General features: G+C 39.2%; 1 protein-coding gene across 6 annotated transcripts in view; it reads left to right on the top strand.

Annotated features, from left to right (window-relative positions):
• The window catches only part of akap13 (A-kinase anchoring protein 13), a 166,450-nt gene extending 151,340 nt beyond the window's left edge, over positions 1-15,110 (top strand). For 5 of the 6 annotated variants that reach the window (XM_067588653.1, XM_067588652.1, XM_067588654.1 and 2 more), the window contains 9 exons: positions 1,139-1,294; positions 1,384-1,454; positions 3,376-3,420; positions 4,003-4,053; positions 4,197-4,391; positions 4,650-4,931; positions 7,295-7,414; positions 7,536-7,761; positions 8,646-15,110. In XM_067588653.1, coding sequence (XP_067444754.1) covers positions 1,139-1,294; positions 1,384-1,454; positions 3,376-3,420; positions 4,003-4,053; positions 4,197-4,391; positions 4,650-4,931; positions 7,295-7,414; positions 7,536-7,761; positions 8,646-8,704 — 1,205 coding nt within the window. In that variant the 3' untranslated portion in view covers positions 8,705-15,110. The remainder of the gene's footprint in view (positions 1-1,138; positions 1,295-1,383; positions 1,455-3,375; positions 3,421-4,002; positions 4,054-4,196; positions 4,392-4,649; positions 4,932-7,294; positions 7,415-7,535; positions 7,762-8,645) is intronic. The other variant, XM_067588651.1, reaches the window with a different exon arrangement.
• Positions 15,111-17,223: the final 2,113 nt, after the last annotated feature.

The raw sequence follows: 17,223 nt of genomic DNA, 5'->3' as shown, positions 1-17,223 counted from the left end.
ACTGTCCTCCACCCCTGGAATGGAGCATTTCTCTGAATCTGGAAATGAATTTGGATTAGTGTGAGTGGATAATCTTGCTCAGGATAAAATTTGATGATTTGGAAATTGTATAGGGCCTAACTGGAAATGGCTAGATGACGTGCGTAATCCTTAAATGACAAAAAAATACTGAAAAAATATTGAGTGTGAATGTTCATTGAACCCTCAAGTCCCTGCATGAGTTGTTTTCACCAAAAATATTTTTTCCTTCCAAGCACTTTATTAGTAGGTACACCTGTGTAATCTAATTGAATGGTGTTCCTAATATTTTGTCCACTCCATTAAAAAACATGGGGGGGCAAAATATTAGGAACACTTTTTAATATAATGCACTGCAGTACACCAGCACCACCCACTACGACCTCAATAATAAACATAAAGGTGAATTATCACCTTTCTGACAATGTCAACAAAAACTGAAAATGTATAAGCTTTGTAAAAGTAGAATTTATGGCAGAGCTGTTGTATCGGATTGCATTAGATTGCACAGGTGTTCCTAATAAAGTGGCCGGTAAGTATATGTTTTTGATTTGTTTGTATTCCATAATGATAAAACCATAAGCATGAGCTCAGATGGCGACCAGAGCTGAGAAATGTTTTTTCACATGGTGAGCTCTAAAAAGAAGAAGAAAAGTGGACGGCGAAAACAGAGCTTTTAATCAAGAATGGACAGACTCTTAGGCTACTTCTCACAGGCAGCTCAAAACCAGTGTGTCTCATATGAGCACAAATCTTTTGAGCAAACATACCCATTCAAATGATCACAGAAAATAAACAATCTAAGAGCCCAATATGATCAATCCGCTTTATTGTAGGATGCACATATTTTCAAAAGCTCTCTGTTATATGTTTTATTTTGAAATGCAGCCCTTATTTCACTTGACATGAGAAAAGATTCATGATTACAGTACTTAACATCTGTGTATATACTCAATCACACCTCACATCAAAAGTATTAATATTTCTATGCATTGAAGCAGCAGTACCAGAGGCCAAGCAGTCAGCCTGTTCTGAACAGGCACATTTTGAATGGGCACTGCCCTAGTTAAAGATTTAATGTTAATACCATGTATTTTCTTTTTAATCGCTCTCTCTGCAGTGGAGACCCTGCATGCTTTATTAAACAGTGGTGTCGGTGGAGCAGGCTGCAGTGTTCCAGTTGGCCTGACAGGGGGCAGTGTGGGATCGGTTTGTCTGCCAAGGAGAGCTGAGACTTTTGGAGGCTTTGACAGTCATCAGATGAACAGCAGCAAAAGTAGGACACATACATTCATACACATGTAAACTCGCTCACTTCCTCCCTCCCGTCAATCCTTACACCCCTATTTTCCTCTCTTTCCTTAGATGGAGAGAAGGAAGAGGGCGATGAATCACTGGACCTCCGCAGGACTGAGTCAGACAGTGTGTTGAAGAAGGTGTGTGTGTGTCTGTATGTGGTTATACATGTGTATCCATAATGTATTATTGATGAAAGCATTTTCTACTCAGATCTCTTGAAAAAATAATCTCAGTGTCACCGAGTGTACCTGATAAACGAAGCAGAAATGGAAAAACTGTTCAGCTCTTTCAGACCCAGTGGAATGAGCATGATAAGTTAAGATTCCTGTCAATCAAGCTAACGCTCTCTCAGACATACCTCTCTTTAAGCCTTAGCACTTGAAAAAAGACACTTTTGACTTACTTTTCGCCACACCAGCAGCATGGCTTCATGGATGGCAATGCTATTGGATCGATTGCCATGAGGTTTTGTACAGACATTTATGGTCCCCACAGAATGAATCCTACTGACTTTGGTCATTGACTTTACCTCTAGTGTACCAACAGACATTCATATTCCGTAGAGCATGAAATTTAATGATTGCAGTGATCCCTTTACTTAAATAGCACACATTAGCATGCTAACATGCTAAACTAAGATAGTGACCATGGTAAACATTACCTGCTAAACATCAGCATGTTAGCATTGTCATTGTGAGCATGTAGCTAGTGCAAAGCACTGCTATGCCTAAGTAGAGCTTCACCTCACAGAGCTGTTATGAATAAATCTGGGGCTAAGCCAAACTGGTCCTGGGCATTTTTGGGGGACGGGGGTAAACCTAACTCACAGTTTGCTAAGGCATAGTATTGAGTGGAGGCAACAACTATCCCAGAGACTGTAATCTCCAAATCTGGACAAATAAAACTAAAACTATCTCTCTATCTGGAGAGATACCACTTGATGTAGACCATGAGAGAGGAGAGGTTGGAAGGAGGCCGTCGGGTCATTTAAAACTTAAAAAAATGTTACTGCTGCTGTGCTTTGTGTGTAAATGCACACAGCATCTCTTAATTTGGAGACACACCTATCTGTGATGCTGCAGGTATTAGATAAACTCAAAGGAAAGAATTCTATAGTTTGTGGGCAAAAAACAGAACATCAGTAGTGATTTTTCTGCAACTTCACAGATAAGGCCATTCAGTGACACATGACCAACATTAATTTGTAAGATTCAGACATGAATCTAACCTGTTACAGACCTGTCTGAATCACATAATAGTTGTAATTTGATCAACATTTCAATAGACTAGATGCGAGAGAAGTAAAAGAGGTGTGTGTGCACCTCTGCTAGTCAAAGCCACACTTTTGCGGTCTTTGCAGTTTATTATTGATCAGTCTCAGAGCTGAAATGTGGAGAAACCTTTAAAACTCTGGAAGCAGCAGCTTGGAAGTCCTGTTTGGATCACCTCCACATAATCACATAATCACCATCATAATTCCTTTTCTCATAGGTAAAATTAACTCTTGTGCCTTATCTCACTCCACTGTAGAAATAACTTGTTGACTGTATTACCATGTGCTGTATGACCATTAGAGAAACCGCAGCCTATTGTGGCTAATGTTTCAGCTATGTGTGTCAATGTTACTGACATGAATTATATGCTATCTGGTCCAGTAAAAATGCCAGCCAGTATTCTAGCTTCATGGCAGCACTTCTGCTGCCAGTTGCCCGTTGGTTACAAAATAAAGCTAGCAACTATGAAGCTATCTTGACATCCAAGACTGTCTTGAAAGTGTAAATATGAGCTCTGTATTTCTGTATCTGTAGCAAGGAGTGTATCCCAGCAGCAGACATTGATGTCACAAGTGTCACAACCATGTCATAACATTTTCCTCACTTGAGCTTCATGGTTAGTGCTACTTAGTAAAAAGCAAACCCACGTCTGCCCCTCCATACCTTTCCAATATCTCCCTGCTTGACACTCTCTGCCAGTGTTATGTAACAGTATGGCTGTGTGGATGTTAAATGTGCTGTAAATGTTCAAATGAAAATAAATGTGTGTGTGTGTCTGCCTCAGGGAGCCACTGCCAGCCTACAGATGTTGGTCAAGAGAAACAATGAGGTAAGCATGCTGGTTTCATATTTCACCCTTTCCCCACCCTCTGGCCTCTGTATGACACTCACTGCCAGTGTTACCGTGGTGCTAGCACCTAACGGAAGGTCACTTGTGTGTTTGCTGTTCAGAGTCTGGTATTTTGTAAAAGCTAATTCACCCAAATTACAAAATATTTTCTCACTTACAGAAACACACATTCTCACTTACTAAATATGTTCTTCTTTAAACTTTATATTGAAAAGTGTGTCATTGTTCCTTTGTTTAATTGCAGTTTATCATCGGTTTCCTTCACTGTCTTGACTTGGCTGTGCTGCAACTTAATATCATGTCAGAATGAAAGTCGAGATGATCACTTCATTGTTTGGACAAATCTGCTCCCAATCTTTTCAAATCTGTTTTTACCACAAGATAAGCCTGTGACATCATGTGGATTGATGATGATGATGATATTGATGACGTATAACATATCACATCATATCATTTATTGTGACATACATGAATCTAGGATGACAAATGGCTGTTGCATCTTAAAATAGTTCAAACTGTAAATACTGAACCTCAGTTTAAAGTGACGCTGTGTTTGTCCAGCAGGTCCAGCACAGTGTGACACATCTTCATGACCTGCTGATTTCACTGCAGGTACCACAAACACACATTTCCTCTACAATCAGGAAAGAATGACTATAAACTTTGCTGTGTCATATAAAATGATTACTGAGACCTCATTTCTCCATGTGCTGTGTATTTTCTGAGTCTATGTAACCTTCTCTCCCTGCCTCTAGGCTGTGGTGCTCCAGCAGGACTCATTCATCGAGGACCAGCGGCAGGCTATGAATGAGCGGCTCACCACCAACTCCTCGAGACACTCTTCTTCCTCCTCGCTCTCATCCTCTTCCTCCTCCCGCCCCTCCTCCCTCATCGAGCAGGAGAAACACAGGAGTCTGGAGAGACAGCGACAGGAGGCCGCCAGCCTGCAGGTTGACTTTCACTAGTGCTGCTGCACTTTCTGTTTTCACTGCTGTTTCCTCTTCAGTCTGGTTTCTTTTCACATCATGAGTAATGGGTGATGTGAGCTGATACTGTTGAGCCTTGATACTTAGTTTTGCATTATATTTGTCTTGTATTGGAATCTCACACTTTTTATTGCCTTTTTACACCACTACTACACCTTTCATCTTTTTTTTACAAATCTTACAGTTACTGTAATATGTATACACCTTTGTTGTGTATTTAAGAAACAGCAGGCTGCACATCAGGAAGAAAAGAAGAGGAGAGAGAAGGAATGGGAGTTGAAGGAAAAAAGTCTGGCAGAACGGGAGGAGAGGCTGCAGGAGGAAGAGGAGGAGACCGGGAGGAGGCGTCAGGAGCTGGCAGAGGAGAAAGAGACACTGCAGAGGAAGAAAGACGAGTACCAGAGAGACCTAGAGAGGCTAAAGGAAGCCCAGAGGAGGCTGGAGAGAGACAAGGAGGCCCTGAGGAGAGACACTGAGAGACTGGAGGCCATGAGGAGAAATGAGGTCAGCATCTGGGGGGGTTTCAGCCTGTACAGTAATCCATACAGATGCAGCCAGGCTAAAAACAATTGAATATAAAGTGCTCCAAACAAGGAGGACCATGCTAGCCCATTGCAGTTCACTTTCTTTCTCTATCAGCAGTAGTCAGAGGCACATTTCCTCTCTTCCACTGGTCCACACCCACATAGCCTCCTCTGTCTGATTACACCTGTTGTCTGACTTTGTGTGGAGCTTCGTTTGGGATTTGTTGATAGCCCGAAGAGATGAAACTAGTTTTAAAGTCCAAATGTGCCACATACACAGTATGACGCTTTGACTGTTAAACCAATTACATGATGCTTGAGTTGCATAATTGTACGTGTTGGCGAACCAAGCGAACTTTCTGCTCTAGACACATGTGCTAAACAGTACATCTTTGAAATATCAAAACACAAGTCATTCACCATCAGTGAATGTTTAATGTCTTTTGCCCACTGACAAGTGGCAGAGATGGAGGCAGCTATGTGTGACACCCCCTGTCACACTACTGGTAAACTCTTGTTCTGTGTGCAGCAAATTTGTCTTTTTCACACATGATATGCTCACACAAAGCTTGAAAGTGTGCATTCAAACCCCAGCAAGCTTAAGAACCATTGCTGCATTAACAAACTGATCATATTAATGTTTCATAGTGTAAACAATCACACTTGGGCGGCTGTGGCTCAGGAGGTAGAGTGGTTCGTCCACTAATCGGAAGATCGGCGATTCGATTCCCGGCTCCTCCAGTCCGCATACCAATGTGTCCTTGAGCAAGATACTTAACCCCAAAGTGCTCCTGATGACACAGTGACATCACTAAAAAGAAATCTTACACCGTGTTTACAGAGAAAGCACTTTTAGCAGAGTAGCAGCAAGTGCACCAATTGTGTGTCTACACAGCATTCAGGTACAGTGTTGAGCGTAGTCACCAGTGTTTTTGAAACACTCAGAGCCCAATACACAATGACTGTAGTTACCGTGTAAAATGGAGGAAAATAAACTTGAAGCCTAAAAGTGCTTTTCACCGATCACACGTGTATGACATGTGGGGTGCGGGTGGTTACAGGGGGCTGTGTAGACAGCTAGATCTTCTCTGTTTTTAATTTCTGTATGTATGTATGTATGTATGTATGTCTGACTTTGTTTGACTTCGCACTCGGCAGGTGCATCGCTGGGGACAAAAGGGAGTGCATTCTTGAATTTGGTGCAATTTGGCCATTCAAAGCTGTACAACCCTGCCATGAGAGATAAAAACAAACAACATCTCTCTTCATTTGATAACATTAAAAGTTAGGCTTTGTTGTGGGTTTCCCAACTCATTGTAAAAAAAGACTAGACAAAGAGAGAGAGAGGGAGAGTGAGCAACAGAGAGACAGTGGGGGAAAGCTTTCTCTAAGAGAGAGAGAAAGTCCATGAATGACAGAAATACAACATTATTTTTTGAATGTTTCACAGTGGTTACGTTCTAAAGCACAAACAAACAACCATCAAACACTCAACAGGTGATTTACTGTGGACACAGATGCTGTTTTGGTGCAATTTGGACATGCAACATGTTTAATATGAATAAACTCTGAATAAACAAGCAAACAGCGAGCCGCTCAGCTCCGTGTGTACGTGCAGTGGTGGCTGTTTGATATAAACACCGTCACATCACAGCAGGGTGGGGCTTCTGGACTCTGACTCAAGTTCAAACTTGGCATGTGTACTGCTGAGGACTCAAGGAAGTGCAGTGTCTAGTGTGAATTGTTTGGACATGTATAATAAACTTTGAATACACAAGTGAACAGCAATGCCGTGAGTGCAGTGGGGGCTGTTTTATATAAACACCATCACATCACAGCGGGGTGGGGCTTCTGGGCTCTCAGACAAGAGAAAAAAACCGAGGTGGAGGCAGTAAAAATAAGAAGGAGACAGAAACTAGACACCTTTGATTGGCAGCAGAGTCAACCAATGGAAGGCCGTAAACTGCTTCTCTGATTCAACTTCAGTTTAGTCTCACTGGTGAAGTTTCTGTCTGGATTAAAACTATTTAAGTTTATTTGCAGTTCATATAAAAATAACGCTGAACAAGTGAATGCCATCAGATGAACATAAAGCATCACAATGTCTAACATGCAGTAAGTGAAATACGTGTATAGTTTCACCTTATAACATCACTAATAAATGTAATATCTCAATCATCACCTTTTATGCACAAAATGGGTTAAATAAACTAGGAAACACTGTGAAAGAGCCAATTTTAACCAATGAAGAGATTGATCTTCTCTCAACTCTAAATAATGCCGTAAGGCTTTCTGACTTCATATACTGTGACTGAATGTCATGTCTCACTGCATTACTTACAGTCGGAGCAGTTTCCGAGGTACCAGCGGACTCCCTCCACCACCTCCGAAGACTCAATAAGGTTCCAGAGCTCCGGGTCCCTGGATCTGGATTCCAAAGAAGCAGCAGAACAGTCAAAAGAGGTAAAGTCCTCACCAGAAACACAGAATGAGAACAAACACATTTTTTTATTGCTTTATGAACGTTCTCACAACTGGGGTGGGAACACCTAAGAATACTACTTCTCCTCCTCATGTAACGTAGGTTGAGCTCTCATCCTCTGCCCCGGTCAAAGAACCTTTCCTCCGTATTGGATCCAAGAAGATGGGCAAAAACTTCAACCCCTTCTCCTCGTCCTCCTCCTCCTCCAAGACTCAGGGGGCCGAGAAGGAGTCCCAGCTCCCCACCAGACTGCTCCAGCTGGCCAAACCTAAGGAGAAGAAAGACAAAAAGAAGAAGAAGGGGAAAGGAGGAGAGCAGACACAAACAGGTAGGATGAACAGGAAGTCCTGACATTGACAGATTTTCTTGTTTGAAAAAAGCATCCCTTAAATCAAATGTTTTCAGTTGAATTATTTCTGTCAGTTTACTTAATCCATGCACATTTTACCCTCTTATCTTCAAAAGTTTAAGGGGCTTGTGAAGTGTGAAGAAGACTCTGAGAAAATAGATTAGTAGCAAAGCCAGTCAACAGTAGACCACACTTCTGTATATTTGATAATATGTGTATGTTGGCCATTAAGTACAAGAAACGTGTTTCTCCATCACATGTTTGTCCACTGGAGAGCATTGACAGTGTATTTCTACACTGTAAAATGTAAAAATCACTGCATATCCTGGTCACAATTCTTTAAAAAAAAACAATTGAAAGTGTTTCTTATGAAAAATATTTGTTTATGTTATATATTTATGTAAAAATGTGTATTAGCTGATGTATTGTTTTTGGATCTTTTAAACACTCAAATATTAATATTAGCCTCAAAAATCCAAGATCAGTTGGGCTCCTGTATATGGCTGCAGCTAACAATTATTGTCATTACTTATAAATCTACTGATTATTTTATCAATAATCAGTCAATTGTTTGGTCTACAAAATGTCAGCAACAGTCCAAAACTCCAAAATACTTCCAATCATGGGAAAATATTTTCACTTGAGAATCTGGAACCGGAGAATTTTTGATACTGTTTGCTTACTTCAATGAATAATTTATCAAAAGGGAGTTGATGATTAATTCTCTATTGATCAATTTATCAATTTATCAACCTATTGTTTTCACAAATTAAACTATGCTAAAATTGTGCCTAATATAATAATTGCCTCATATTTATTGTATTGCAGATGATGTTTGTATTTCTGTGTCTTTGTGTCTTTAGAAAGCAAAGTGAAAGTGATGTCAGATCCTCAGAATGATGGAGACATCTTCTTCTGCTGAGGACCTGGACAGTGGACACATGAACTTTTAATCTCCGTAAGGAATCAGACAGCTGGCCAGTGCAGCAGACACGACCCTTAGTGTTCCTGAACTCTCTCTTTGGATATAAAATTCCCAAGCTCTCTTTGCTGATGGTTTGGTCTGTGGACACTGTCCCATCCTTCCTGTCAGACAGCTGCTCTCTAACCTGTTCTCAGAGTGACAGACTGAATTACTGGGAAACAGAAGTAATGACCTCGTCCTGGAGACACCAGGTGAATTTATGCTAAGGAGATGATTCAGTCAGGAGGATTTTACTCGACAAATGTGCCAATAACCCTTGCAACCTGCGATCAGATTGAGATGCGACGGATAGCTAAGGAGGATCAAACGGGGAAAGACTATCACATGGTTCTTTAAGGCAAATCTCTTTAAGACTTTGAAACTGTAGCAAACCTTAGCTTTAACACAAACCAATAATAACTGCCCTGTCTTTGAAGTATTTTTAATGCTAACTTTGAATGCTTGTGGTGCTGGCGACTCCTGAGAATCAGTGAACAATCTGGGTCCTAGGCTGAACAAGTTGAGGAACTATTAATCACATGTGTGATATGTCCCTACATTTGCTTCATCTCCAATCTTATCTGTCAAGCTGACAAACAACATAAGAGTGATTAACAAATGCCACTGTTCACGCTGTGTGCAGAGTTCACAGTGTGTGGTCAGTGTATGCAACAGGCCATAGACACGATCAATCAATGATTCATCAGTCACCAGAGAGAGATGGGTGAAACTAGACAAACAGGCTTGTCTCGTGGTCTACTGATGAGTGGTTAAGACAGAAACAGAGTGGGAATGATCACCAAAGACTTTGTGGTTTTAGTGCCTTAAGTATCTGTCTGTTGAATGTAATGACAGTGGAATGAAGTGCATGCTCAAAGCAGATATTTTTAATACCGCTGTTGTCAAATAATCACCTCCAGTCTCAAGAAGTTCATAGTTTTTATTAGGTGACCATCTCCTTTAGTCCTGAAATGTACATGTCAGTATCTACAACATACTCTATCAGCTCAGTATCAGTGCATCCCTGATCACCCTCAATCATGATTCAGTGTGAAACTCACAGCAGTTCAACTGTCACTGCAGGATCAGGAATAGTCATTATTTAATATGCACTTTATATACTTGAGAAGAGTACTGATGTATTTTAAGCATCTGTCATTTCCTAATAATTTTATTTTAATTTTGTTTCAGTAAGTTTTAAGAATTTTTATCTTGTGCACACAAGTTATTATCTTGTGCTTGAAATGTATATCATCTCACAGGGTGAGTGGTCCACGTGTGCAACAGGCCATAGACACGATCAATCAATGATACATCAGTCACCAGAGAGAGATGGATGAAACTAGACAAACAGGCTTGTCTCGTGGTCTACTGATGAGTGGTTAAGACAGAAACAGAGTGGGAATGATCACCAAAGACTTTGTGGTTTTAGTGCCTTAAGTATCTGCCTGTTGAATGTAATGACAGTGGAATGAAGTGCATGCTCAAAGCAGATATTTTTAATACCGCTGTTGTCAAATAATCACCTCCAGTCTCAAGTTCATAGTTTTTATTAGGTGACCATCTCCTTTAGTCCTGAAATGTACCCGTGAAATGTTTGCCTATAGATACATTTCGCAAATTTTAACATATCTGCATGTTATCTAATTGAAATTAATGAATTGGAAGGTAATAATTAGGATCAAATTACACTTTCTAGGAAAAGTCCCAATAAATTACTATTAAATTATTTTGAAATGACAGAACTAAGATGAAGCATTCCCCATGAGAACAGTAGTACTTTGTAGTAGAGTTGGGTGAAAATCCAATATTATTTAATGTAGACTTTTACACTGAGATGATATGATCATATGTTGTTGTTTTACAATATTCTGTTGTTCAAACAAATTTTAACCAAAAACTAACAAAGAGCTTTCTCTGATGGCATGCAGAACAGTGGAACACAGTTGACTGCACTGACACTTAATTCTTGACCTTGGAAAGATCAATTGACAAAACAGTCTCACCTCAAACTGCATGTAGAATCTACTCTGGAGCTTTTGACCACATCACATGGTCCTCATGGGCAGATTGAGTTTGCTCAGTTGCCATGGAACTGTAAATGTCCAAAGTTGTCATGATTGTGAGCAGCACTGGGATTTAACATCCATGCTGACTTCAATCATTTGGACTATTTTGCAAGTAGTTTTGCAAACATTTGCCTTTTTTGTAATAAATGTCAATATTGGGAATGTTTTTAAGCCATATTGCCCAGCCCTAATTTGTAGAGAGTCGTCTACAGTGACGGTATTGACGTCAGAGAGACAATCAATGAGTTTACACTGAAAATCAACTTCGTAAACAGCTCATGTTAAAAAAAAATCTTGTTGTGTTTATAAAGGGCTATAGACATTTATATATAGACTGAAACTGCCAGTCACTGACTATTAGTAATAGTGTAAATTCTCATGTAGTGGCTGGAGACCACTCAGGAGAGCACCAGGACTTTATTTCTCATTTCCCCCATCAGTACAGTCATATTTTAGTTGCGTATCCTTTGATCTGTTCCTTTTTACCATATTTGCTCTTGCTCAACACTTCCTCCATCTTTTTCATATTAAAGTCCTTCCAGCAGTCCAGGGAGCATTATCGCTTCCTTTTCCCCTAAGGACTTTTATTGTGAAACAAAGCAGAATCAGTTGAAGTGAATTGATCTGACTGAGAACAGTACTACTGTTAAAAAGAGAAAGTGAGTCACAGAGTGCTGAGGATAACTATGTTGACCTGATGGAGTAATGCTGTGGAAATTAACAATATATTGAATTTACCATCTGTGCCAGTACATTATATTTACTGCTTATTTAATTTTTTCCCATGACTATTATGTCAGATCCAGGCAATTTGACTACTGAGAATTTACAGTATTTACCAAAGCCAGGTTGAATATGGAGTCACATTAACTGAATTCAGTATGAAGTGAACTCAGGATTTATAGAGTAATAGTTTTTAATTTTAGATAAGCTCCAACAGATTACTGTTTGTAATTTTATTGTAAAGACAATTCATACATGCATTGGATCATGAGTGAAATGATGATAAAAATGTTGGTACTACTTAAAAATTGTTTTTCTTACAAGAACCTCTCAGATGTTACTTGAAATCCCTTTGTGCCTCAGCTTTTATGATGCATTTTACTTTAGCTGACAGGACAAATCAAATACAACCAAAAAAATTCAAGGAGCAAAAGGAAACAATTTGTTTAGTATCCAGCCCTTGCTCAAAATCTCTCTCCTTAATCCAAGTATTGTTTGTCTTTCCTTGCAGTCCTTCCCTTTCCACCCCCTGCTAATATTGATAACACACCAACACACAGTGGCTGCCTTGAGGGTCATATTCCTCCCCCATCCATCCAGAATAATAACTCATAGCCTTAGATTTGTACCACATTGATTTTCTCCTCCTTTTCTCTGCCCGGGTCCCTGCAGTGAACTGATAGGAGGCTGCAGTCTGAAGAATAATATTTCAGCATACAGTGTCATTTCCTACCTTTCTGCTAAGAGGAGCAGATTTATACCAAAACTGAAAGCAAAAAAACACAGACTCAGGTTCCTTTGGAGACATATTAATAATCCTTGCATATTCAAATCAAAAGTGATATATTTTGTCAGTATCACACAGCATTAATAGCACATAAATGGGAGAAATATGTTTAAATACATTAGTTGTGCCTTAAAGCTCCACTGTAATTAAATTGCATGTTTTCTGCTACAGCCTACAGATCTGGGGTCTCATTTAGAACCATTGCGTACGCTCAAAATGAGACCGAAAGAGGCGTACACCACTTCCCACACAAATGTTGTGATCTATAAAAACATACTTGACAGGAGAGTGGAGACAGGGGAAGTTGGCAACGCAGATGGTGAGGTGGTGAATTGAAGCCAGATTGTATAATGATCTTCACATATTTAATTTCACTTCATATCACATGTTAATTATAGATCCACTTTATCTTAAACATTCAAGCCAGCAGTGTTATTTGTGCTTCTGCTAGTTAGCCATAGCTAGACCATAAGCACCTTTCAATTTTAAAAGATATAATACTGGTACATCTTCACCACCTGCACTCATATATGAACTGTGTAAATTAAAGAAACACCTGGATTTTGGAGTAAATATAAATGAATACAGTGTTTATTGTATTTTAGATATTAAGTGTGTGGTGTAAAAACTACTTAAAGCTGGTTAACTGGGAACTGGCCTGCTGCAGTGTTCTGTAAGAACTTAACCAGAGATGTCTGACTTTACGTTCCACAGGAATGTTTATTGAAGTTGTATGTGGTTGTTTTGGGTTATACACATAACTTCAGCAAGTCAGAAAACTTGCCTGATACGCTGACTCTCTGATTGGTCAGGCGTCTCAAGCGAGAAACTGATTGGTCCGGCAAAAGGAACACATGCAAATCACTATTCATGAAGGGTTTTGCATTGACCATTTATGGTTGAATGAGGGCATGTAGAGGGCTGGGTATGAGGCTGATTCATGTGCACACATTTTAGTTGGACTATGATTTATAAAGGGAACATTGCCTGCAGGTGTGCGTACGCACGGTTTTATAAATCAGGAGTTTTTTGTTTAGTATTTTGGTGCACACCATTTTTGGCTTTTGTGAGCACGTACACTTTTAGTCTGGATCCTAAGCACTGTTTTATAAATGAGACCCCTGCTCTCTAAATAAGATTTCCTGTGCTCTCTTTAAAAAAAGAGGAGAAATTTTTATTTTCTTTTTTCATCCCATCTTTACATTACCTAGTCAGAGTCTACAAAGACACTGAACATCATTTTAAACTGTATTTGCATAAAGTTTTCATTGTTCTGTCATAGGCTGACAGAGGCCATGACCAACAGCAAAAACACAGACTGAGACAACACAAAAAGAACAACAACAACCCAGTTTGGCTCTCCAGTAATGCCTCCCTCTGGGATAAGTGCACTGCTAACATCAGTTTGCTAGATACTCATTAATGTCAGCATCATTCATTTTAGACGTTGGTGTGGTCAACACCACCGCTAACCAAGTTTTTTACTTAGCTGTCAATTAAACACACACTGGCCTGCCCACTCAGAGCCTTAAAGGTTAAATGAGCCTTTCTCATGATAAAAAAAATGTTAACAATAGATGTAAAAATCACTGACATGAAAAATACTGATTTGCATTTGACTTGAATACAGATTCAGCCTTCCAAGTATGAGTGGTAGATGAGATGTTGTGAAATGGTTTAGAACACATGCCTACCAAATGTAAGGGGAAAAAATAATATTTTAGATTAAAAACCTTATTAATTTATGACTGATCTTGTCTTTGATGTTATTAATCAGGATGTGCCACAAGCATTTTTCATGAAATTTTTTCTAATTGTGAACTTCATAAGTTTTTTTTCATCAATTGGGAATTTATTTTGAAATTCATATAGATACATGTTTATCTCATATGGTGTGATGCTATTTGTATATTAAACAACCAGAGAGAGGTGCTCCTGTCTGAAACTTAAAGATTAACAAGCACATAGTCCAAATGTATTCACCTTCATAAGACGCAAGACCAGGGTGTTCTTTAATTACAAAAAGCCATCAATCTCAGCAGTACTCCTTTCCCATTTTCCACCACCACATGGCTTTCTGCAGAATCTTGCTGGGAAGTGGAAGATTTCTTTAAATACAAATTTACACTTATCATCCATCCCCATCTCTGATCCAGACAACCCCCCAAAGTGATGTCTTTTAGTGTGTGTCAGTGTCCTTGAGTGGATTGTAATTGCAATCAGTAGAAATTACTCCACTTAAAGAATACATTAGCAGGGCCATTCTGCATTGTTTTCTTCCCTCGTACAATTTTACAGTTTCATTTTACAGAATCAGAAACCAAAATCTTCCACTTACAGATCCCCGAAAGAAAATAAGCTAAATCACAAAAACTGTTTTTGACCTTTGACTTCAGTGGTTTGACCAGGAAGTGAAACCTGATAATCTTGAGTTTTGCTGAGGGTTGTGGCAGCTCGCAGGTCCAGCTCTTCTCTTCTTCACTCAGCATGGGCTAGAACATTACTAAACGATTCATAGCGAATTTTAAAAATTCATATTAGACCTTACAGTTTTTGCACTGTATGTCAGACTTTTTGAACTTAATTTGTACTAAAAACAGAAGGTACAAAATTAATTATTCTCATTTTATGTACAAAGAAAAAAAGGGCAAAGCAACAAATTTTGTAAATATGTTTTATGTACAAATTTGAACTTCCAAAGTATTGATGACTGTGCATTTTGTTTAATTGGATGATTGTTTTTTTTAATAAATAATAAAGCTTTATTTATCTTGCTGTTTGTCAAGTGATGCATGTTGTGTGGTACTTTTGGGGGTATGGAGGTGGGAATTAATCAGGAAACATGACTTTGGGGTGAAAAGGTGAGAAGAGGAAAAGACTGCTAGTGTCCCCTAGATGCACAATGAAAGTGTTGGACAGGTTTAACTTTAGTCTATTTATGTAGTTGTTCTTACAGAGGTTTAAATGCACAGTATCATCTGATGGTGGTGCTACAGGAAAGACCATGGAGTTCATCCTCTTGGGAGTGTGAATGTGCTCATTACATTTCCATAGACTATTTCTTGAGCAATTGCCAGGCAATCAGCGGAGACTCCAGGAAGTCACTGTTCCCAGCCAAGAAATAGTCTAGCACATGACCCCCAGTAAAATGGCTGATGTGTAATTTTTACACATCAGGTTTTGTATGGACAAAACAAACAAGATATAGCTTTTTAAAAATAGCTGCAAGCGGCAATTCACGGGTTCAAACCTTTTTGTGCTCAACATAAGGAAGCAGCTCAATTGGTCAAAATTAAAGTCACACGCACGGTGAGTTTCAGGTTTCAGAAAGGTGAGCAAAGTCACTTCAGCTAGTTTAATTCCATTGAGACTGATCACACACTTGTTTCATCATCACAAAGCCTGCAGCATTGAAATAATCGCATACTCAAAGTTCCACCATTCGTCCCCCCATCATTGGATTTGAACAAAACTTGGTGTGCAAGTTCAGGAGATAGTATGGGATATATCCATTGAGTTTAATCAGGATTGCTCAGAGGCATCTTGAGTTATGAGCAAATATTTGATAGGCCATGCCCACTTTCACCGATCAATATCAGATTTTGGTTGATACTCATCCCCAGAGCATGCACACCAAATTTAAAATTTTAAAATTCTGTCCACTGGCTTTTCAGATACACTTTTGTGGTATTTGTGGAGCTCCCTATGGGCCAGGCTCATAATGCTTTGCTAGACCTATTCCCAATGACAGACTGAAGTTATCTACAGAGATTTATGATGGTTGGACAAACAGTTAAAGAGTTATGGCATATATTCTCTAAGCCCCACCCTTTGTGGAGATATTACAGGCTTACTTGTGGTTCCTTGAGTCTCTAAAAGTAGAATGGGAGTCAGAAGCCTTCATCTATTAGGCTCCTCTCTTGTGGAACCATCTTCCTGAGAGCTTGGTTCTGCTTAAGGTTTCCTCTCATTAAAGGGGAGTTTTTCCTTGCCACTGTCACCAAGTACTTGCTCACGGGGGAATTGTTGGGTCTCTGTAAAATAAAGTACGGTCTAGAGCTCCTCTATGTGAAAAGTGCCCTGAGATGACTTTTGTCGTGACAAAATTGAATTGAATTGAATTGATTTCTCTGGGTTTGAAAATTGTTGGAAACATTTGGGATAATGTAAGTACACAACTCAACAAAATATATAATATAGGTCTAGTTGTTTTTAGACATTTTAATGCAGAATAGTTACATATTATACCTTTAAGGATAGAGGCATAAACCAGGAGCTCTCTTCCAATGGGAATTTTTCAAATCCGGACTGGTCAATTTACAAGATCCAGACTATAGCTCCTCACCCCAGCACATGAACTCCATTCTCTGTGAGAAGCCGCCCCAGGGAGCAAGCAAGTATTCCTAAAAAGCCTTCATCAACTTGATTAAACTCGGGTGCTTTCATAATCTGTAACTTCAATTGGCAATTCAGAGCTAAACTGCTGTACTGTTGATTCGACTCACTGCTTCTCAGGTAACAGTCATCTAATCTGTTTATCAGGTCTCTCATAGCAACTACACAATAGATAATTGCATCATGCATTCGAATGATTCATTAGCCATAGCCTTGTGTACCAGTTCTCTTTCTATCTTGTGTCTTATTTGTAAAATATTGTATTGTTTAGTACTTATAGCGGTAGTATTAGTAATAAATGTGTATGTAACTAAAGTGAACTTGTTTTCTTGTGCTTGCATCTCAGTCACATAACCTAAAAGACCTATACCCTTGCAAAATCATAAATAAGATTAATAACAATCATAATTCTAATTGGCCTCTCTTGTGTGGCCAACAAGGACTATTTCCCTATTATTATACCTACTCTAATATGAGTTATGTCGCTGGACGAATAATTTCAT

The sequence above is a fragment of the Thunnus thynnus genome, chromosome 5, assembly GCF_963924715.1.
Source record: "Thunnus thynnus chromosome 5, fThuThy2.1, whole genome shotgun sequence".
Taxonomy (NCBI): Eukaryota; Metazoa; Chordata; class Actinopteri; order Scombriformes; family Scombridae; genus Thunnus; species Thunnus thynnus.
This window is presented reverse-complemented; position numbering and strand designations above follow the sequence as displayed.